The 20925-nt window shown below is 45.5% G+C and overlaps 4 protein-coding genes and 1 long non-coding RNA gene across 7 annotated transcripts; 1 reads left to right on the forward strand and 4 right to left on the reverse strand.

Annotated features, from left to right (window-relative positions):
* Positions 1-117: 117 nt before the first annotated feature.
* On the reverse strand, positions 118-8154 carry ahcyl2b (adenosylhomocysteinase like 2b). Of its 2 annotated transcripts, XM_049761331.2 has the most exons (16): positions 7769-8153; positions 3586-3694; positions 3364-3507; positions 3067-3167; positions 2885-2987; positions 2714-2808; positions 2550-2656; positions 2343-2459; positions 2119-2271; positions 1973-2043; positions 1672-1766; positions 1464-1562; positions 1333-1401; positions 1183-1261; positions 997-1117; positions 118-918 (listed from the first exon to the last, which is right to left on the reverse strand). In XM_049761331.2, the coding sequence occupies exons 1-16, from the start codon at positions 8093-8095 to the stop codon at positions 912-914; spliced, it is 1797 nt and encodes a 598-aa protein (XP_049617288.1). In that variant the 5' UTR covers positions 8096-8153; the 3' UTR covers positions 118-911. The 2 variants fall into 2 exon arrangements, with proteins under 2 accessions (XP_049617288.1, XP_049617289.1); XM_049761332.2 differs by lacking the exon at positions 118-918 and having other exon boundaries at positions 993-1117; positions 7769-8154.
* Positions 8155-8795: 641 nt separating this feature from the next.
* Positions 8796-12206, reverse strand: tmem209 (transmembrane protein 209). Of its 2 annotated transcripts, XM_049760934.2 has the most exons (15): positions 12047-12159; positions 11672-11811; positions 11526-11584; positions 11328-11459; positions 11033-11256; positions 10775-10964; positions 10517-10692; positions 10375-10446; positions 10208-10304; positions 10013-10138; positions 9841-9938; positions 9639-9753; positions 9475-9572; positions 9293-9366; positions 8796-9209 (listed from the first exon to the last, which is right to left on the reverse strand). In XM_049760934.2, the coding sequence occupies exons 2-15, from the start codon at positions 11809-11811 to the stop codon at positions 9155-9157; spliced, it is 1656 nt and encodes a 551-aa protein (XP_049616891.1). In that variant the 5' UTR covers positions 12047-12159; the 3' UTR covers positions 8796-9154. The 2 variants fall into 2 exon arrangements, with proteins under 2 accessions (XP_049616891.1, XP_049616890.1); XM_049760933.2 differs by having other exon boundaries at positions 11672-12206.
* A 136-nt stretch (positions 12207-12342) lies between these two features.
* On the reverse strand, positions 12343-16104 carry prdm4 (PR domain containing 4). Its single transcript, XM_049760932.2, has 11 exons — positions 15721-16104; positions 15522-15637; positions 15273-15461; positions 14478-15212; positions 14261-14410; positions 14077-14195; positions 13916-14001; positions 13717-13844; positions 13149-13640; positions 12914-13082; positions 12343-12828 (listed from the first exon to the last, which is right to left on the reverse strand). The coding sequence occupies exons 2-11, from the start codon at positions 15634-15636 to the stop codon at positions 12477-12479; spliced, it is 2535 nt and encodes an 844-aa protein (XP_049616889.1). The 5' UTR covers position 15637; positions 15721-16104; the 3' UTR covers positions 12343-12476.
* Positions 16105-17365: 1261 nt separating this feature from the next.
* On the reverse strand, positions 17366-19906 carry LOC125992204 (suppressor APC domain-containing protein 1). Its single transcript, XM_049760935.2, has 4 exons — positions 19742-19906; positions 18870-19040; positions 18665-18811; positions 17366-18601 (listed from the first exon to the last, which is right to left on the reverse strand). Exons 1-4 carry the CDS (start codon positions 19832-19834, stop codon positions 18521-18523), a joined length of 492 nt encoding a protein of 163 aa, XP_049616892.1. The 5' UTR covers positions 19835-19906; the 3' UTR covers positions 17366-18520.
* LOC125992205 (uncharacterized) lies at positions 18451-19269 on the forward strand. The gene is made up of 3 exons (XR_007489551.1): positions 18451-18589; positions 18677-18828; positions 19023-19269. It is a non-coding gene; the product is annotated as an uncharacterized lncRNA (long non-coding RNA).
* Positions 19907-20925: the final 1019 nt, after the last annotated feature.

Below are 20925 nucleotides of genomic sequence, written 5' to 3' on the forward strand. Positions count from 1 at the left end.
AATGAAAAGTAGGAACGGGACGCTGCTTCCCAAAAATGAATTTTCAAATTCGGATCCTTTTAGTTCCCAAGCCAACTTTCAGTATAATTTGGTATCTTCGTTAATATAATCACAGTATTCATTCATATATGTACATTTATTACACATATAATTAGAATATTTAATTGCTTATCTCAATGACATAATCGAAGACAATGAGAGGGAGAGAAATGTAGAAAATTTGTCGTTTCTATACAAATATGTAACTATACAATATGTAATGATCACTTTGAATACATTATGGTCCAAAATAAAGTTGATCTCCAAAATGCCAAACACGTGAGGCAGTTTGAGTGACGGCCGGGAAAAAATCTAATCTGCCTTTTAAAAATGGACTACTACTAAATGAGGCGGAACCGACCGTGTGTTAAGAAATACTTTTTAAAAAAAATCAAATGGATAAGAATGGATCGTCCCCCCTAGAATAAAATAAGAATAAAACAAAGTATAAAAGAATAATTACAAAAATAACAAGGGAGGGGAAAAACACAAAATTTCATTTTCATTCTATTTTTTCTTTTTAAATCACATTTGTTTTTCTTATATAGCATATATATATTGTCACATTTGTTGAAACGATAAAAAGGCGTGGCGACGGGAGGGGAGGATGGCGACGCGCAGCTAAAAACAAAAAAAAGGGGCAAAAATCAAAAGTCTTCCCGGGGAGCGAGCAGGCGGCCGAGAAGAGAAGGAGTCGCCCTCCTTGGAGTTTTTTTTTTTTTGCCGATATTAACAAGTTGGAATAAATTAAACGTTTGCCCCCTCAGGCACGGCCTGAGACCCCCCCCCCCCCTTCCACCTTGACAGCCTTGTAGGTTCTGTGCGCTTTGGGGAGTGCTGCCGTCTCCTCTTGGCCCCGCCGTCAAACTTCTTTAATACCTTGAGAGAAAAAAAAAAATTTGAGTTTGTGAAATTCAACAAAAATTGCAAAATCAGCAGCTATGCTAATTTCGCTACCTATAGTAGTTTGGCTTGAAGGGTCCGTTCTTGTTCAAGCCCAGATACTTGGCCTGCTCGTCGCTCAGCTCGGTGAGGTGCGCGTCGAACGTTGGCAGATGCAGGCTGGCCACGTACTCATCTAAACACAAGCGTGAAATGTTTCTCCTCGCGTTCCTCGGCTCCAAACGCTACGCGTGACCTTACCCATCTTCTTGGGCAGAAGGTAAACATCTTGCTTGTAGCGTCCGTCTGGAGCGTTGTAGAGTTCGATCAGAGCCAGGGCCTGGCCGAGCAAACACACATGAGTCTTCCTGCTTGGCCCAAAGAGGCTTGGCAATAGTGCGGCGGCGCTACCTGGGTCGTGGCCGTGATGGAGAGCACAAACGTGGGCACGGTGGAACAGCTGAGGTTCAGCAAGCGACCCTGCGAAACAAACAATCAATAAATACAAATCAGGATTTCTCAAAGTGCGTGTGAGCGAGTACCTCGGCCAGCAAGACTATCCTCTTGCCGTCGGGCCAGATGACGTGGTCCACTTGCGAGCGCACTCGCTCCCAGGTCAGCTCGGGCGTCCGCAGACTTGCCTGCGGATTGGCAACAAAAATCCGGCGGTTACCATGACAACCACCACATAACTCATCTGTCCTTATTCAATCACTCATATTTATTCCAAAATCAAAGCTGGTGACGGACCACGTCGATCTCAGTGTTGGAGTGGCCCATGTTGCAGACGATGCAGCTGTTCTTCATGCGGTCCAAGTTCTCTCGCACCACCACGTTCTTGTTGCCTGATGGGAAATGGAAAAAAAAAAAAAAAAATCAGACAAGGGAAATGGCAGCCATGAGAGACTTACATGGGTTAATTAAACTCAAACGTGAAATTAACGCCTTCTCAGTTAATTACTTTGACATAAATAGAAGCGGTATAGAGTTAAAGGTGACCATCTAGCACTTTTGCGGAAATTCCACGAAGAGGGAGAAGAAGTCAACGCACCGGTGCAGGTGATGACGATGTCTACTTGTCTGATGACTTCGTTGAGCTTCACCAATCGGAAGCCGTCCATGCTGTCGTTGGGCAAACAAAAAGCCGAGCGTCAAGAGGGGCCTCGGGGAAAGTCAACAGACGAGGTCGCGGCCTACCAAGCCTGCAAGGCGCAGATGGGATCGATCTCCGTCACGTAAACGATGGCGCCCATGGCTTTGAGGGCGGCGCAGCAGCCTTTCCCCACCTCGCCGTAACCACACACCACCACTTGTTTGCCTCCGAACATGACATCAGTCGTCCTCTTCAATCTGCAAATGGGTGGCGGCATTACTGGCTGGTTTCATTGCGAGTGCATCACGTCCATATTAGGAGTTCCTACCCGTCTAAGATGGACTCCCTGCAGCAGTAGAGGTTGTCAAACTTCTGCTTGGTCACAGAGTCGTTGACGTTCATGGCGGGGACGCACAGCTTCCCGGCCTTGGACAGCTGGTAAAGCCTGAAAGTTTTTCAAAATAGTGCAACTCCATCAAGCAGTTGCACACTTTCGCCACTAGAGGGAGACATAGCGCCAGGAACCGACAGTCACCTGTGCACACCGGTGACGCTCTCCTCCACAATGCCCTTGATTTTTTTGAACATGTTGGGGTACTTTTTGTAGATCCAGTGCGTCAGGTCGCCACCATCGTCCAAAATCTGGAAAGAGTGAATGATTAGTGTCGAGTCGAGTCTTCATTAACCATGTTAACCGACCATGTTGGGCTGCCAGCCTTCCACGTTGACGCAGCGGTCGATGCACCACCAGAAATCGTCCTCGGACTCGCCCTTCCATGCGAAGACGCTGAAACCTGGACACGGAGAGATTTGCCGTGTTGAGAAAGAAACCAGGAAACGCAATGGAGGAGGGAAAAAAAAGTATCTCACCTCCTTCTGCCAGAGCAGCTGCCACTTCATTTTGGGTGGAGTAGATGTTGCAGGCCGCCCATCTGCACTGAGCCCCCAGAGCTGACAAAGTCTCCATCAGCACCTGGAGGGAACAGTTGACCCAAAAAAGATAAATACAATAAAAAAACAATAAAAAAAAAACAATTGGAAGCTCTACTCACAGCAGTCTGGGCGGTGATGTGGGTGCAGCCCACCACTTTGGCGCCGGCGAGGGGTTTCTCACCCTGGGCTCGCTTCCTCAAAGCCATGAGGGCTGGCATCTCTGAAAAAAATAAATAAATAAATAACAGCCTGAAGGAATTCATTTAGATGATTGTTTAATCCCTTTAAGACTTTACGGCTAAGCTGAAAACACACAAACATATTTGTGTGTGTTTAGGCAGCAGAGTTCAGCTGAGGCTTCGTTTCCACCGACGGCGGTGGAGTGTTTTTTTTTTTTCCAGAACAATACGACAAACCTTGCTCGGCTATCTCGATCTCCCGGCGTCCGAAGTCGGCCTGCTTGATGTTTTTGATGCAGAAGTCGCCGTTGCCCTTGGAGTTCTTCTGCTGTTTGTCCCGAGGCGACGTCTCGTCATCGGAGCTGTCCGTGTACGACGCCGCTAGGAATAAAAAAACACGAGATTGAAAGACTCGAATCGGGCGAGGCGATTCCGGAAGAAATCCGACTAAGGTCTTACCTGAGCTGTAGCTGTCTGTGGACGATTGCGAGATGGAGCGTGACAAAGAGCGGCGGCCGATCTTGGAGGGCCGCTTGTTGAACTCCTGCTTCTGGTCTGCGAACTGGATCTGTTGGGATTGGTCAACACAAAGTTTTTGAGTCATTTTGGGATCTTCGGAAGATTTTTTTATACCACTGCCGTTCCAGAGCGCATGACTCAAGTGCAAAATCCTTCGACGGGCCAAGAGCTTTGTCAGCGTTTATCGAAAATCTGGTATTAATCCGTTTTATAACGCGCTGCGATTAGACTTTAAGATCAAATTTCACGCTACGACTGAGCTGGTGTCCTAATCGGCCCGCTCCTTAGGACCAGGAGTTCCAGCGGCTTAGCGCTTGGAGCTGAGACAATTAATAGAAAATAAATGAGCAGTTCTCACGGCGTGAACGCACCTCATCGATTCATTAGCGGCTCTTTAACAGAAAAGATTTGGGTCCAGAAGGTGGGCTTAGCTTGCTAGCTTAACCGCTAACTCAAACCAGCATTGTTGATGGAAAAATGCAAATTAGGCGACATAATGTAAAATTTACCCGTTTAGTGACATAATTGAGATAAAGCTTCAGGTTTGACCGCTTTTCCCGGCAAAGAGAAAACAAAAAAACAGACGTGAAGCGTGGGAACTTTTCATCGGTGCTTCGTGTGTCAACAAATTAATCACGGCTTCCCGCGCCTTCAATCATACAGCTGTGTTGTCTGCGGGTGGTTCCGTCCCATTTTCGAGATCCTCGGCGGTAACTTGCTTCCCACAAGGGGAGAGCTTGGTTCTCCGTGGGTTTCTCAGGCCCACAGAGACGGGGAACCTGAGTCTAATCAAACATAGCGGGTCATGAAACGAAGCAGGGGGGGGGAGCCTTACGGAAATATAACCTTTGACCGAGCAGCTGGTTCGCCGTTGAGTTTCTACTGGTGATTTCCGCAAAGATAGCGTAAATTCAAATATATCCGCCTTGCAGCCACAGTTACGCAACCCCGTGGGGCTAACGAGTGAAAAATGGACAGCGATCCGTCCGGTGTCGCGGGAGACTGATCCTCTGCCATCTGTTACTCAACGGCATTACATAAACGGCAGATGATTTGAAGATATTTCGCTGTCACGCAGCGATGGCACAGAGCGAAACCGAGAATACGGCGCAGGCCTCGAGTTTTTTTTTTTTTTGGGGTGTGAAATGCAGCGGATGACACAGTTGCCGTTCCCACATGACAATTAAACGGGAAGAATGCACTAAAATAAGACGCAGGCAGACAGCGAAGGGGGGGGGGGGGGGGGGGGGGGGACGTCCTTCTATGCATCGGCTCCCTTGAAACCTGATCAAACGCAATCTCAGCTAGTCCGGGCTACAACGCCCTCGGTTTCAACTTGCATTGGAAATATTCTCGTAAAAGAAATAAATCAAACGTGCTGCCATATAAGATGTCAATGGCGGTAAAAATAATGTGCGCTATAGGTGCCCAGTTGGTTCTGACAGGAGGAGTCTGGGATACTTTTTGCTTTGGGTGCTGCCATATCAGGTGGTGTTCCCCAGGGGTCAACGTTGGGGCCCCTATGTTTTTCTATTTCTTCACTCTCTGCAGTGATTTTATAGTGCTCTAGAAATAAAGTTGTTTCACCCAAAAAAATGTCATGCCCTGTTCTCTGTAAGACTTAGCTAGCATGAGCCGCGAGCTAGCTTCTCGGGTTCACTGTATTTCTGTCTGACGCGGAGAAGAGGAGGAGGCAGCTAGCGTGAGGTGCCCCGAGGGCGCCTGTGATGTAAGAGCACTCGCTCGCTCACTGCTGGTGATTTATTGTCAGCGACAAGCGCTCGCCTCGTAAACAACAGGGGGCGCGTACGTGCACGGCTACCGGTGGCGTCGCACGTGCATCGCCAGAAGCTTCATGTCAACTGGGCGTTCGCTAATACAGTACCAGCCAGGAGGAAGTCATCCTGGAGTCATTTCTACCAAGGGTTCTCAAACTGGGGTCTGGGTACTCCTCAGGGGTCGAGAAAATAATTATCTTGGATCTATTTGAAAATATAGGGAGTGGGAGTCTGTAAAACTAATTATTCCACCAATTTATCTTCAGGGCAACATAAAGCTCTGATAAGATTGTGACATCACAAATCTGACATCACTGCATGAATATTAGAGGAATAAATAATATTTTTGAGTTTTTTTAATTTTTGTTTGTTATGACGGTCAGCCTCAGGGGCAGTTCACGTGCGAACGGCGGTCAAAAGTCACCGCTGCGGATAATCTGTTACTCAGTGTTGAGATGTTTGACTAAGCAGTGGAAAGATTGGATGGCGTGGCTTTCACGCTGTTGCGTTATTGAGCTGTAACAAATATGTTTACCCGCGACCGGCCATCCTGTTAGCTTTCGGGAATCCTAATGGCTCAATCGAGCCTTTCAGTAAATGGCTTGGGAACGAAACACGTCAATGAGTTTTTAGTGGTTTTACTTCATTGGTGGTCACGGTGTAACGACTTGTGGAGAAGCAAAACCCACTGTGGGAAAATTTGAAAGAAAAAAACCCCAGCAATGTCTTTTTAGATTTTTCTTTTCCCCATTGTCGCACTTACCGTCACGCTACAAATCGTGTCCACTCCACTGGTCACACATTTTAACATCTCCCAGCACACACTCGTTTGCCAGTGATGAAATCGAGAGGGTTGAACATTTCACACTCACGCACGGGTTCCTGGATACATGGGTACGCTCCATTTCCTTTGAGACACTTGCAATTGGGCAACACGTGTCAGAGGAAAGGTGGCTACGGATTTTTTTCTGCTCGAGATTCGGTTCTACGACAAGAACAGTCCATCTGTGCAGTGAGAAGGAGACGTGTCAAAGTGTGGCCAACGGTCCATTTGCTGAGTTTGCCTCCAAGGAGGGTGGTTGGAAGAGTACTATTTTTTTTTTTCAAATACATAACCCATCCTTCCGTCCACTCCATTTGCCATGTAGGCCAGCCACAGGTCACACTAAGCCTGTTAGCCGGCAAGCAATACCAGGAACGCCAGCTTAGAGTGTGTGACATAACGTTACATCAAAGCGGGACGATTTGGAATCCTACATTGAATTTGGCGTGCTTTTTTTTTTTTTTTTTTCACCTGGTGATTATCAGGAAAAAAAAAAACGGCAATGGAGAATGATTAACCTTTGGTTGTTGCGGGAAACCATCTGGTATGTGAAAAGAAAAAAAAAGTGGTCAGATGAGCCGACGCAGGATTCTCAAATGATCTTTTATTATGCAACCACTTGTGGGTCGGATATTTACCCCAAGCACAACAGGTTATAATAAAACCAACGTCAGGGATGAAAACAGCACACATCTGGGTCCCGCTTACAACACAGAGCTGGCGTTGTAATCCTCTCATGAGGGCGACATGATGGAGATTAAAATGCTGTTGTCAACCATTTTCCACTTTTTACTGGACCGGATGACCGCAACACATGCGTGGTCATATATGTTTATCATAAGCCCTCCCGTGTAGACGGCGACCTATAAATATACAACCTTCTGCCCTGCCGGATGCGACGGGGAAATAATATTGCTTCAAAACAATCCCCATGGATCACATCGCATTATCTAAATTACACGGTTAATAATTCACTCATAGGGAAAACTCAAATAATCCAGATGTTGCTCTCTGAGACGTCCATGACAGGTGTCAATCAAAACCACTCATTTTGTTATTCATATTTTAGAATTGCAATAAGTGATCATTAATATTTACTGATCAGTATTATAATATTACTAGATACTTTATGATTCTTTGTCCTAAATGTATATTTTGTAAAGTGGCTTATTGTTTCCAAGTGGGTGATTTAATAAGTAGTTTTGTAGATGACACTATGAGGCATTTTTATTACTTTTTAATGTAAATATTATGCTAGGCTGCGCAAAAAAGGTTGGGAAAAACAGAAAAATGGCAGCGTATATTAATTTGACGGCTCACCAAATAATCTGTAAAAAATTAAGAAGTTTAATAGTGTTCAGCCATTGATGGATTAGTTTGAATGTTATTAAATATTCTAATTATGACTGGAAGTCACACTGCTGAATCAGCCTGGTTGTTTGTTAGCATTGTTAGCTTGGTCACACGTTACACAGCGTGCGCTCGGAGGAAAAAGGCAAAAGGGAGGAAAAACACAACTCGCCTTTTTCATCCGCGGAGCCTCGGCCACGGTGCCGTCCCGATTGACAAACGCCTCGCCGCCGTTCTGCTGTGGGTCCGGTCGCTTCATAGCCGACGCCTGAGGCATCTTGGTGGGATTCGGGGCGAGCAAGCCCGGGCTGCCTTCCCCGGCTTTGGCGGAGGGCTCCGCGCTCGGGGACGTTGCGGTGGAGGAACCGGCCTCGCGCGTGTAGTTCCTGGCGATAAGTCCTTCCGACGTCGGGGTAACCGGAGAGTCGGCGGGTAGTTCTTTAACGACGTCTTTGAGTTCGACCTCTGCCATTTTTGCTGCCACAACCTGCACTGACATCGTTACAGTTTTCACCAAGTCCCTTTTCTATGCAAGCAAACGGATGTGAGTGGAGGAGCTCAGCTGCGAAATGCATTATGGTTCTTGTAGTTCTTTTGGTGTATTTGGACTACAACAGCCCATGCTCGCTTGCCATCGATGCTTATTACACTGCTGGGGTTTTACTACCTTTTATAATGCGTTAAAAAAAGACATGTTAGAGTTTCGATTAAATCGGTTGCCCTGACAATATTTAGAAAAAGCGCAAATTTAAGGTGCATTCTGGGTAATGGTGTCTGTGGGACAATTGAAACCGTGTGAAACATGCCATTTCCCACAGTATTTACATTTTTACTGCATTATTTTTTACCGGGTGGTTTGGATTTGACCTCGCAATGAATCACAGCTCAGCGGCCTTGTGTTAGAGTGCCCGACCTGAGATTAGGAGGTCGTGGGTTCAAACCCCGGCCGGGTCACACCAGAGACTCTAAAAGTGGTACTCATTTCTTCCCTGCTTGGCACTCAGTGTAAGGGGTTGAAATGGGGCCTAAGATCACCAAATGATTCCCTTCTCGCCCAGATGATGGCTCAAAATTGCACGTCCCGATCATTGGGATTTTAATTTTAAGCCTCACGCTGTGCATCTGCACTGCATCAAACGACAGCAAGGTCAAAAAGACGCATGTGAACAACAGCGACATCTAGTGGACACAAAGAAAAGTTGCGTGAAATTGGTTTTATTCACAAAAGACCGTGGCTTTTTTTGTAAAAAAAAATTAAAAACAAGACCATCTAATGTTCATTTGGAGAGCTATTACATTCAGTTAACTTGGACTTCCAAGTGCTTTTTCTATTTTGCATGCCTCATAAAAAAAATGACCTTGGAGATAAAGAAAATACAAAAAATACAATTTGTGCTCTTAATTGTAAGCTGTCAAACATTCAACCAAACGACGACTGAGCCCTTAAACACTCTACAGACAAATTTGAAGCCAAAGGATATGTTGTGTTCGAGTGCTGTTTTTCTGTTGTTGACTATTGATGGAAGGTGGGTGGGGTTCTAATTTAAATTGTCAATTGTCAGTCTTCAAAGATCCACAGAATGTTCACACCGGAGAGTCCGAGGTTTACTCGCCTGTGAGAGAATGAAATGCAACTTACTGAATAAAATGTCATTTTGACCTCCTTAGATGTTTCAAATAAATAAAAATGGCTCACCCCAGCATTCCTGACTCCTTGGTTTTAATGACATAGAGGAACATGAGGATTGTATGGAACAAGTTATTCCTACCCTGTAACAGGGAGGGGTCGTTAATTTGAGATGCCAATCATAATGGAACAAATTAAATTTCTGCAACCACTTCATTTTGAAAATTGGATTTGGTATTATGTTACGTCACCTTGGGCAGACTGAAGATGTGTCCCTGATAGATGAGCTGATAGTGAGGTGGCGTCGTGCAACTCTGGTGGATGCAGAAGAGGTTCTCCTTGGTCACATCTGTGGATGAGGACAAAAACAGATGTGTGGACGTGTGTGTGTTTGCATGTGTGTGTGTGCACTTACCAGGTTTGTCCGGGATGTGGCTGAAATGCTGCGAGGTGAACGTCTTCCCGTCTGGATATTTTGGATGAGGAGGAAGTCTGGAGTCCAGGTATGTACAAAATATGTGCGTGAGGATCTAGAGTGGAGACACCCAAGGTGAGGTGGCGTCATTCGTAAGAAAACAAAAAAAAACGATGTCAACTGTAACAATAACGATACACACCGCACAATCAGTGGGAAGGTCCGTGTCCCACTTGCGGTTCTTCATATCACCTCCTCGATTCCAGCGAAAGGAGCTCATGCAGCCACTGTGTGCCAGCTCTGACGATTCCAAAACAAAAAAAACTTAGGCGGCGTATATGATAACTCGTTTTCCACACACGCGTGCAAGGAACCTTTGATTCGATCCACAAGATATTCCTGATTGGGAGTGATGTCGAGGTACTGGACCATGGAGTTCAAAGTAGGGATGGATGAAGCTTTCATCACGGCGGCTTGTTTGAGGCTGCTGATGCTGGCCTCTGGTGGAAGGAAAGAGGACAAGACGGGTTGATAATGTGTCCTCTAAGCGGAAACATTTGATGATTTACCTCCAATCTGAAGCTCAGGACAGCCCATTCTCCTGAGCTGAGTGTTGACCGAGTCCATTTCCCTCACAAGGGGCACCAAGATGGTGTCGCTGATCCACTGCAAAAATCACACAGAATACTTACAGATTACTTATTAAAAAAATAAAAGGAGTTCATATATGACTTACGTTTCGAAGCTTGGCTGTCCAGCCGTCGATGCGGTCCACAACGGGGCGGCTGGTTGCGATCCTTGCCCAGACCTGCATGGAATTCAATAAATGTGTTATTTTTTTTTACGTCAGTCAAATAAATCAGAGACATGTGCGTGACCTCCTCGGCAGCCTGTTTGGAACCCGGGTCTGCTTCATCCTTGTGGGCAGAGGGCGCCTGGGAGCGGCAGGCGGGCTGGTACAAGAACTTCCTCAGACTCTGTGCATAGTCCCCCACTGAGCGGTTGTAGTTCCAAAACGACGGACTGTGACTCGGGGAGATGGATTCTGGACTCCCTAATGGGGGCGGGAGGTGAAGACTTAGAAAAGTAATTGTGTTTAAAAATTGCTTCCCCAAAAAAAAATCGTCCATTAGTACCCAGCTGACTACGATGACTCTTCTCTTCCTCTGTACGCAAGAATCGTTCGAGGCTTTTCAAATCCTCCATGTAGTCCTCCTCACTTCCTGGTGAGTTTAACACTGTGGGTGACGTACGGTACCGAGCCCTCAACACTGAGTTTTCCGTGCTGCTTGGGTAAGCCGGGGAGCCAGGACTGTAACTCAAAACCTGAAAAGGGAAGACAACAAATTAACATCATTGATAAAGTCCAATTTTCAAAATTTTTAGCAACGTACATTCCCAAAGCTCACTGAGGGTGAATAAGGAGAACTACTTGGAGTGGTGGGATTACTCAGAGATGGGCTGTAGCCCGGCACACAGCTCGGAGAAAACTTGGGGCTGGTGGTGGCAGAGCGAGATGGGCTGAAACTCAAAACGCTCTGACCCTGCAAGGGGGATGACTCGGTCGGAGCGGGGCTCTCCTTTTTTTCTTCCTTCTTCGGAGGAGAGGCTTGAATACCTGTGAGAGGATGATTGAGAGACAACATGAGCCAGTATTCCTCAAAAAGAGCCGATGTATTCAAGACCTACTCGTGTTTCTCAGCCCCAGGAGCAGATGCTGTTGCGGGGTTAGCTCGATGGTGAACGGAGCCATGGTGTACTTAAAATATTTCCAGAAATGAAGAAGAGCAGTAAGACTAAGAAGTGTGGCCAGTGTCAGTTCTGCCATGAGAAGAAAACATGTTAAGCTCATTTTGAGTGGCAAATGTAAAAGCACAAGAGACTCACCTATGTACCAAATAGGCCAATAATTGATGTTGTAAAATCGGCTTAACAATTCCCCAGACCTAAAAAGTTGGATAATTACTGCATAAACCATTCGGGAGTTTTGAAAAAAAAAAAAGTTATATAAAACTGTGAAGTCATAAACTTACATTTCAGTGTAAATCATGCCAGCCAGGGAAATGTCGAGAAGAGCCCAGGCAAGCACCACCTGACGAGCATGTTCCTCCCTCCTCATCCTCAGAGCCTTGTCAGTCATGCTGGCTATCTCCTCCTTTGGTGGGCTAAACATCTTCAACAAATTGAGGCCAAAAAAAGGACCAAAAAAAGTAAAAAGGAAAAAAGAAAAATAATGTTCGCGTACTAGTGCTAGCTAACTCAGCTGCTAACTTAGCTGAGCTGAAGTTAGCCCGGTGACATAATCAACAACGAATGGGCAAACGTAGAAAGGTTCAATATAAAGTATTATTTAAATGACGTTGCATTACGATTCATTGAAACGAAAAATAGTTTGCGTAATACCGTACAGCATATTAATGCGTTCATAGTTCGCTAACATTAAGAACTGCAAATGGCCTCATTTTTCTTTTAAATCCAACCCGGAAGCAGAGTTATCTACTTCCGGGGTTCTCCCGGAAAAGAAAATAAATTAAAATAATTTATTTTATCCGGATAAAATGCTTTTCTTTTCCAAATACGCCAGACTAATTTAAAAGAAAATAAATTATTACATACAATAAAAATACTCATCTATTACTAACTCGCCTTTATAAACCTATACAAAAGTTACACATCATAAATTTGACTAACTCACAAAGGCAGATTAAGAAAGCAAGCTTTTATGCACCTAAAACAAAACTAGACAAGTTTAGTTTTGTGATATTCAATATGAATGAAAAATAATTTGGTGAAGAAATGAGAGGTAAACAGTGTGTATAAATTAATATGAGCAAATAGTCAATGAGGGGGTGACAGTGACTTTTCAGAGTTATAGCCTCCAACATCTTCACTCGTGCCCGACTCCAAAAGTCTCTCCCCTCCCCTTCCCATGCTGTCCTCGGCTTCCTCCTCTTCTTCCTCTTCGTCGTCCTCCTCCTCGTGAACGTGTCGCTCTTTCCGGGACGAGCGCTCCGCCTTGGGCCCCTTGCATATCTTGAGGTGACGCGTGAGGTGGTACTTGGTGAGGAAGGCCTTGTGGCACTTCTCGCAAACAAAGTCTCGGCGGCCCTCGTGGGAGTTCATGTGCTTCTTCAGGTGGTTGGGCTTCAGGAAGTGCTTGTTGCATTTGGGACACTGAATCCGACGCTCACTGTAAAGTACATTAAAAAAAAATTGATGAAATCGAATCGGTAAATAATCGGGTTAGGTGGTTTTGTGGAAAATGACGACCGTACTGGGTGTGAGAGAACATGTGCTGATTCAGGTCGTGCTTCCGGATGAACATTCGCTCGCACAGGTCGCACTTGAGTTTCTCGGCGCCCGTGTGGATGAGCATGTGAGAGGCCACGTGGGACTTTTGCGTGAACGACTTCTCGCAAACCGTGCACCGATAGTTCTTCTGACCTGTTGGTGGTGGAAGGAAAGTGACGTTAAGAAAAAAAATATGATCACGTACTCGGTTGTACCCACCAGTGTGTATTTTGAGGTGCATCCTGAGGTTACTGGGGTCGCTGAAGGCCTTGCTGCAGTATTCGCACTTGTGCGGCTTCATGCCGACGTGGCCCATGAAGTGCACGTTGAGCTTGGTGGATGTGATGAACGCCCGCGAGCACATGCTGCACTTAAATTTTTTCTCCCGCGGGTGCCTCGGACCTTTGGAGTTTGTTCCGGAGGTCCCGCTGCTCGGATTCTGACTGGCGTTGGGGTTGTCCACGTTGGTCTGTCCTGCCGTTTGAGGCCACGGAGAGGATGAAGAGCTCGACGTGCCATTGGTGAGCTTCTCGTCCTGTTGCGGAGGCGCTTGTTGCTGCTCTTGCTGAAGCGGGAGGTCCTGCTGTGGCGGGCTGTGGCTGTGAGGAGGCCGGTTGTGGTCAGGGTTGTTCATGTGAGGCTTGAGGTCGGAAAAAGAGGAGCAGTCTTTGCCGCACTGGCAGAGATGAGCCTCAGGTAACGGAGGAACACCTGAGAGATCAACGTACGATCAGCTGCAGGGTAAGTAAAGCAAGAAGATATGTGAGTAGATTTCTCTGGATCTCACCCATGAGTCTGCAGTAGTCTCGGCTGTAGTAGAAACGCAGCTCCTCGTCGGGGTGGATCTCCATGGTGGTGCAGAAGAAGAGCTTCCCGTTAGCAGAGTAGGCCACCAGGTTCTGCTCTTCGCGGCTCCTGATTAAATGGAAAATATTAGCGGAAAAAAAAAATCTTTCGAGGGACGTTTTGAGTTCACATGTTCATACCTTGCCTTGTGCACAAACATCATCCAGTTGCATTCGTTCTCATCTGCCGTCACGATGTAGAACTCCAGCACGTTGTTGTGGTACATCTATCACAATCGAGTGTTTATTCTCGATGATCCAAGTCAAGTAGACCCAGGCTAGAATAAATAATGCTGACCGACCTTCCAAATCTGAGGCGTGTCCTTTTCGGGCCAATCGGAGAGATCCACATTGCTACAGTGCTGACCTATCATCGGGCCGAAGCAGGTCCTCGCCGGGATGATGTCGCGTGCAAAAACACCTGACGTCAAACAGCAAAAAGGAGATCAGAACGAAACCCTGACGGGGTCCGTTCGCTTTTCTTACCGAGCGGCTCGTCGGCGACGGAGATTCGCAAGCAAAGGGGACGCGGGATGGAGAGGCGAGCCCGGCTTTGGATGGGCGTGTCTGGGATGAAGGTGACCGGACCGTGCTCCGGGCAGTCTGAGGTATACGAGCGCTCGCACAGAGTGCACCCTGTGTGACAGAAGCATATCGTAATTATTCTTTTATCGCTTTTTAAATCCGTTCCTAATCAACTTACAAATAGTGTAAGCAGCAACTAAGCTCTCCTTGTTGGGACTTGAATGATCTAGTTGAAGACTGGAGTTGACCAGCACCAGGTTGTTTTCCGGACCCAGCGATACCTCCGCGGTGATGGGGGAGACGTTCACAGAGTCCAGGCCCATCCCGGAGTGCCCGTGGAGGGACACGGGCCCCAGCTGGCCCTGGCCGGCCATGGAGCTTGTGAGCACCACGCTAACGACGCTGGAATTCAGTTCTCCATTGGGGTGGAGCTGGTCCCCGAGTCCTCCTGCTGCTCCTCCAGCATTGCCCACGCGGCCCCCCATGTGATCTGACTCCATCACCACAGGGAGTTCCAGCACAGGGGGTCCATGCAGGGGCATCACCCCGCCGGAAGAGTCCACCCCAGTCAAGGGTTGGCTCCCGCCATCAGACACCGGAACCACCCCAACTCCGTCCATGGAGGCCAGCTCCTCTCCCATCCTGTCCGGGGTCATGGGGCTGCTGTCACGAGACTCCATCGCTAACCCTGTGGAGTCCAAATCGTGGCTGCCAGTCTGGTGGAGGTCTCCTTGGCCGCTGACTTGTCTCGAGTCCATGGGCACCAGGCCCTGCTCCAATGGGCCACCTGCTCCGCTGTACGGGTCTAGACCCGATGGGTTATTGCTGGCAACAGACAGGGTCCCGTCCATGTTAAGGCTGCTTGGATGGATGTACTGAGGTGGTGGACGGTCAGCCAAATAGGACAAAATGCCTAGAGAAACAAAAACATTATTATACACAGGACATAAATTATTTTTGTGTTTGTGAATACCTGGTAATATATGTCGGAAGTAGCTGCTTTCCAAATGGGGGTAAGGAGGAGGTGGCAGGGAATAATTCCTATCCGGGAGACCACACATGACTCCTCGATCACCCAGAGGTCCCATTGGCAGCATGAGGGACAGTGCAGAGGGAAGAGAACCTAAAGAAGGACCCAGGCTGGGGATGGCCACTGGCATGCCTACAACATATATATAATTGAAAAAACTGCAGATATTACAAATTGGAGTTGTTATCCTACCTGGGGTGGGCATGGTGTTATGGGGCGGTGAGGTGGCCAGACCCAAGTGGCTGGCACTCACTGAAGGCACACTCAGCTGGTCCATGCCCACTGGACTCAGGTTCATGTCATTCATCCTACAAAATGATCAATTCATTCTCACTTGAAAAAACATGGCAAGGCTACAACATAATATATAATGCTAATAAAGATAGCTTACCTGAAATCAACAGTCTCTTTCCATTAGTGGACTAGACAATGGTACATATTTGAACCTGTCAAGTATGTAATAAAGACAATTTCCACCTCCATTATGACTACTTTACTAAGTAAAAGCATTCAGCAACTAGCTACTGTAGTTTATTACACTGCTAACTGAGCGTTAGCCTAGCTCTCGATGACTATTCTATATCCCAAAACCTGATTAATGTGTGACAGTTTTAAAAAATGAATAGATAAATGTCGCGAATTGCAATCGAATGTGATCCGATAGCTTAAAAAACTCGAGCAGCTTGAGGAAAAGGTTGTGAAAAAACAATAACAAAGCAGCAGTGCAATAACTTCTGCCTGAAGGGGGCCATAGCAGCACTTACACGACGCATGCGCAGTAGCTAACCAGCGCTTTGACCAATACGCATGCGCAGTGACGTAGAGCGTAATTAAATTATTTTTGATATATTTTAATCAGGTAATTTATTTTTGGGGGTGTTAGAGTGAGTAGACGACCTTGTACTACTCCTGGGCGTTTGCAAAGTAGGCCCTGATTTTTAATACAATAACTTTTTCTTTTTTCATAGGAAAACCGAACATTTTTTTGGGAACAATTTGATCCCAGTAAAGTTTAGTGATGTTGACATTTGCCTTGCAGTTGGAAGTGACGTGCAAAAACGGTCTGCAAATCTCCTCCCCAAATCACACCCACCGCACAGCGTACCATCAGAAAAAAACTCCAATATACTGTAACAAGTTGGCATACAAACTCGACTCCTCATCGAGAGGAGGCTTTTGCAATTTTATACAATTATTTCAGAGAAACTTGGGATGCTTGGGATGAGTTTAGAGCGTCACAAATAGGGTAAGTTATATTAATTTGATGCAAATAACATGCTTACAATTCTTATATATTAATTTTTTGGGGGATGAGCTTACAGCGTCACAAATAAATGCAAATAACATGCTTACAATTTTTATATATACCAATTACATTTATTTCAGGGATGAAAATGTCTTGTTGTAATGACATGACGGAGCATATTCCATATATTCCACCACTGGCGCTCCACTGCTTCTCGGTGGACATCACGAGTGCGCGCCACCACTTCGGTCTTCCATCCTTCCACCTGGAGCCAGCGTACCTCGAGCGTGCCCGCTCCAAGTTCCCATACGGAGGTCTGCACTATTACTCATGTCCCGGTCCGGTGAGCAGGTGTGAACATTCGTTGGAGCCGGCGTTTATTCACAAGAGGAACGAACGGGAGCGCCACCGGGTGCGCTGCGTCAACGAGGGTTACGCGCGCCTCCGGGAGCGCCTGCCGAGGGAATTCGACGACAAGAGGCTAAGTAAAGTGGAGACGCTGCGGGCCGCCATCGATTATATCAAACATCTGCAGGAACTTTTGGACCTTAACGTTGCTGGGATGTCACTGGAAGCTGCTCACAAACGGCCAAAATGCCAGTGAACAACATTGAACACTTTTCTTTAAAGAAGTAGTTATACAACTTTACTCCAAAGATAATGCGCCAGTATTTGTACTTACCTGATAGCATCATTAAAACTATAAGGACAACATTTCTGTCAAAATTCAGCATTAACATATCATTTGAATTGGGCAAGCAGGTGTACCTAATGAAGAGTCCGGTCACTGTATATTACAAGCATGACAGGAAGTCATTTATCAAGGACCCCCACGGACCTGCACGGAAGCGACTTAAGATTTGCGCTAAACTCACAAAATTGGAAGCAAAATAAAACCCGATATTGACATTGTACATAGAGGATTTGATCAGACCCGCACGGGGTGTATTTGAGCTGAACCGTGAGGCGTGACACGTCCAAAACAAAGTTTCTCAGCATGTGAAGTGGAGATGGTAAATCGACAAGTGCTGGTACCCGGGCCTTGATGGTTCAGTTGCAGTTTGAAGGCAGAAAGCATGAAGCTCCTTAAATGAAAGCCACCTCCATAATGGATGTTTTTCTTTTGGACGCACACGGGTTGATTTTAATCTGCTTACTTGCAGGAAGTGAGCAAAAAGTGCTCACTAGGGTGTGACGGAGAGGTTAGACCTTTATATTGCTCTACAATTTAGTATGATAGATTCTTCAAAACTGTCCACTCGTCACATTTTTGTTCAAAAGAAATGCTAAAGACAAAATAGAGGGGTCAAAAGGTCAAGTGGAGTTTTTGGTATTCTGTGATCGAGTGCAAAAAAAAAAAAAAAGAGTGAGAGGAGGGGCCTGAAATTCCCGTAGACTCGCCTGATGACCGTCTTAGATAAAATTTATCAGCACAACTAAGATCAGCACGGGACCACCGAGCCAGCTCGGCGTGTCGGGGCAGAGAGCCCGCATGCGCCCAACGCAAACGAGGATGCTACTTAATACTGAAATTTGAAAAGTTGAACTCAAATAATCGTCTTAGGAGTCCCACCAAATTCCTTCCTTTGACTGTACAATATTTCAATAACTTAAACATATTTGTCACATCTCGTCCTCGATTGTTTTGTTATGTGCATGTTGTCGTAGTTTCTGTCAGTGTTACCTGTGTGCTCGCCCCTCCCCTCCTGTGTGCCCATGATTAGTGTGATCATTCCAACTTGCCTCTTGTTACCTGTCGTGTATTTAAATCCTGTCTGACCCTCACTCCCGGTCTTCTTGTTTCACGTCCTGGCCAGTCAGTCAAGTTATTTTTTGTTAAGTCATATCAGTTTGCCTTTTGAGTTCTCTTCAATAAACCCTGGTCCAAGCTGCATTTGGTCGCCCTGCTCCATCCGATCCATAACAACGATGTGCACCCGGCAGGTTAAACTTCATAAAGTTGTTCAATGAGTGCTTCTTTTTCCATCTCTAACATGGAGATTTGGCGATTCTGGTGACTCACTTTCTGTAAAAAAAAAAAGACTGTCACCATTTTATGTCAATTTTTCTAATGCAAGTAGGTCCTGACTTGTGTGAGTAGGCTGTGTTGCCACCGGAGGGCGCTCTCTGCTGCAGCGTCATTATTGTTGGTGCCGGTGTCAAAGGGCTCAGCCATGAGAGAAGCCAGAGATGCGTTCACCTGCTCCATGCGTGACCTCAGCCAACAGGAATGGACCTGTGGAGACATCAGAGGTGGGTGACAAGTCACATGACCAGACTTAAAACTTTGGTACCTTTTCTACACCTTCTCGAGGGGAGTTGACCCGACTCTTGGCGTCGGCGTCAGCCTGCTGGGCCTTGTTCTTTTCTAGTTGATGATGGTACCAGAGTCGGGCCTGGTCCAGAATCTCCAGACCACAGTACAGGATGTCTTTTTCCTTTTCTAGATCCTTGAGATGCCTGATCTGTAAACACAGAGCAGTTGGTGACACAACTATATTTATATTATGTCCATATTCAGAAGTCAAGTTGGATTTTTATTTGCATGGATGGTATTTGTAGCTCGGTGACAATATGTTTCCACTTGGTTGCTATTCTGAGCTTTAAACAGGAAGCTGACGCTGTCACAGCCAAAAGACAAAATGGAAAAATAAAAATAGAAATACATGTTATAAAAAAGGTATTTTTAAATTCTGTTAGACTGAGAATTTTTTTTTTTTAAATCAATATACCTTTTAAATTTTATGGGGATTGCAAAAAAATAAAAACAATGGTTGCAACACAAATTTAAAGGGTTATTTCAAATATTAAGGATATTTATTCTTCTTAAAACCTGACCTAAAGAGCCAGAGTCTAAGCAGAAGAACAAAAAAGGTGTGGTGGCAAAGTGCTTTTGTTCTTTCAGGTATATTGTGTCAGCGCTTAACGGCTTTCGTACACGCCTGCACTTGCTTGAGCTGTCTTGGAGGACATTTTTGTAAAATAAAGAGTTCCTTTCAGAGTTACTTTGGATTCAAAGTGCCTAAGAATGATTCCATGAAAACAATCTTTATTATTATTGGGGCACACTTTGACCTCTTGTTGTTTACATGCATCATTTACTGACACTACAAGATGATAACCCCCCCTAAAAAAAATATTTCGTCAATTTGGACACGTGACTCACCCACAAGTAGAAGCGAAGGGCGTCCAGGCTGCTCCGGAGTGGGATGAGGACCACCGTGTAGGAGCAAGAGGCGGCGGGGGGACGGCTGGCCATGGACGGCAACAGAGCTGCTACAAACGCCTGGCTGATAGAGTACAACAACAAAAAAAAGTAAGGGATGGGTGGAAACAAAAGAGAAAAAAAGAGAAGCAATAGCGGTGGGCAGGAACAGACAGCATGGTGCCCCTGGGGCGAGCCAATGAAACATTCCACACGTCCCCGCCATCGCCGCCAAACGGACAAAATACGACAGGAGAGGTGAAAATATCACACGCTGGAGAGGGAATTTATTTTATGGATAAAAAAAAGTGTGTTTTTTAGCGACGTGTATTTATTTACGAGACTAACAGGCTCAGAGGAAAAGTGGTTTTCCAAAGCTGTTACCATATTTCACCAGAGGAGGGTGCTGTAGTTCCAAAGATTAGGCAGTATTTTCAGTGCGTGTATTTGGGGGACAATTTACACCTTCAGCGCACCGATTAAAATGAATAAAACAAATTAAATTAAATCGTCAAATAAAATACTAGATAAAAAATGCCAAAATAACTTACTGTCCGTAGCAACTTTCTTACATGGAATGTTGATTGCTAAGGGCTAAGAGTTGCTAATTTCAATATACCATATTAAAAAGTATAAATATGTTGTGCCTTGTAGGTTTGTCTTTATTTCCATTATTTTTCTAAAAATATTTACACCACTCAGTGAACTATCTCATTTTGACCACTAGATGGCATTGTTTGCTATTAAGATGTTTAAAATCTAATATAAAAATACAGTTTTTTGGACAACTCTGTCCAACACATGCAACAATTTATTTAATTTGTCTTTTAATAGTAATGGAAGCTATTTATGAATCCATTAATATTTTTGGATCAAGTAACAATATTAATTAATGTTACCTACCTAATATTAGGTATTGAATCAGAGAAATTGCTCCTTAAAAAATAAAGGTTCACAAAATGTTTAACGTGGGTTTAGTTTTTGTGGAAGTTTATGATTCCCCTTTCGGTGTGTTCTTATCTTCCTCACTTCACTTTTAGATTATGATGATTTTCCATCGTGGGCCCCTCTAAAAAAGGAAGCTGACCACATTGCTACACATGAATTTGCACCTGTAATCTACTCTCATTTTAATTTTAAAATCT

This window comes from Syngnathus scovelli, chromosome 22, assembly GCF_024217435.2.
Source record: "Syngnathus scovelli strain Florida chromosome 22, RoL_Ssco_1.2, whole genome shotgun sequence".
In the NCBI taxonomy this organism is placed as follows: Eukaryota; Metazoa; Chordata; class Actinopteri; order Syngnathiformes; family Syngnathidae; genus Syngnathus; species Syngnathus scovelli.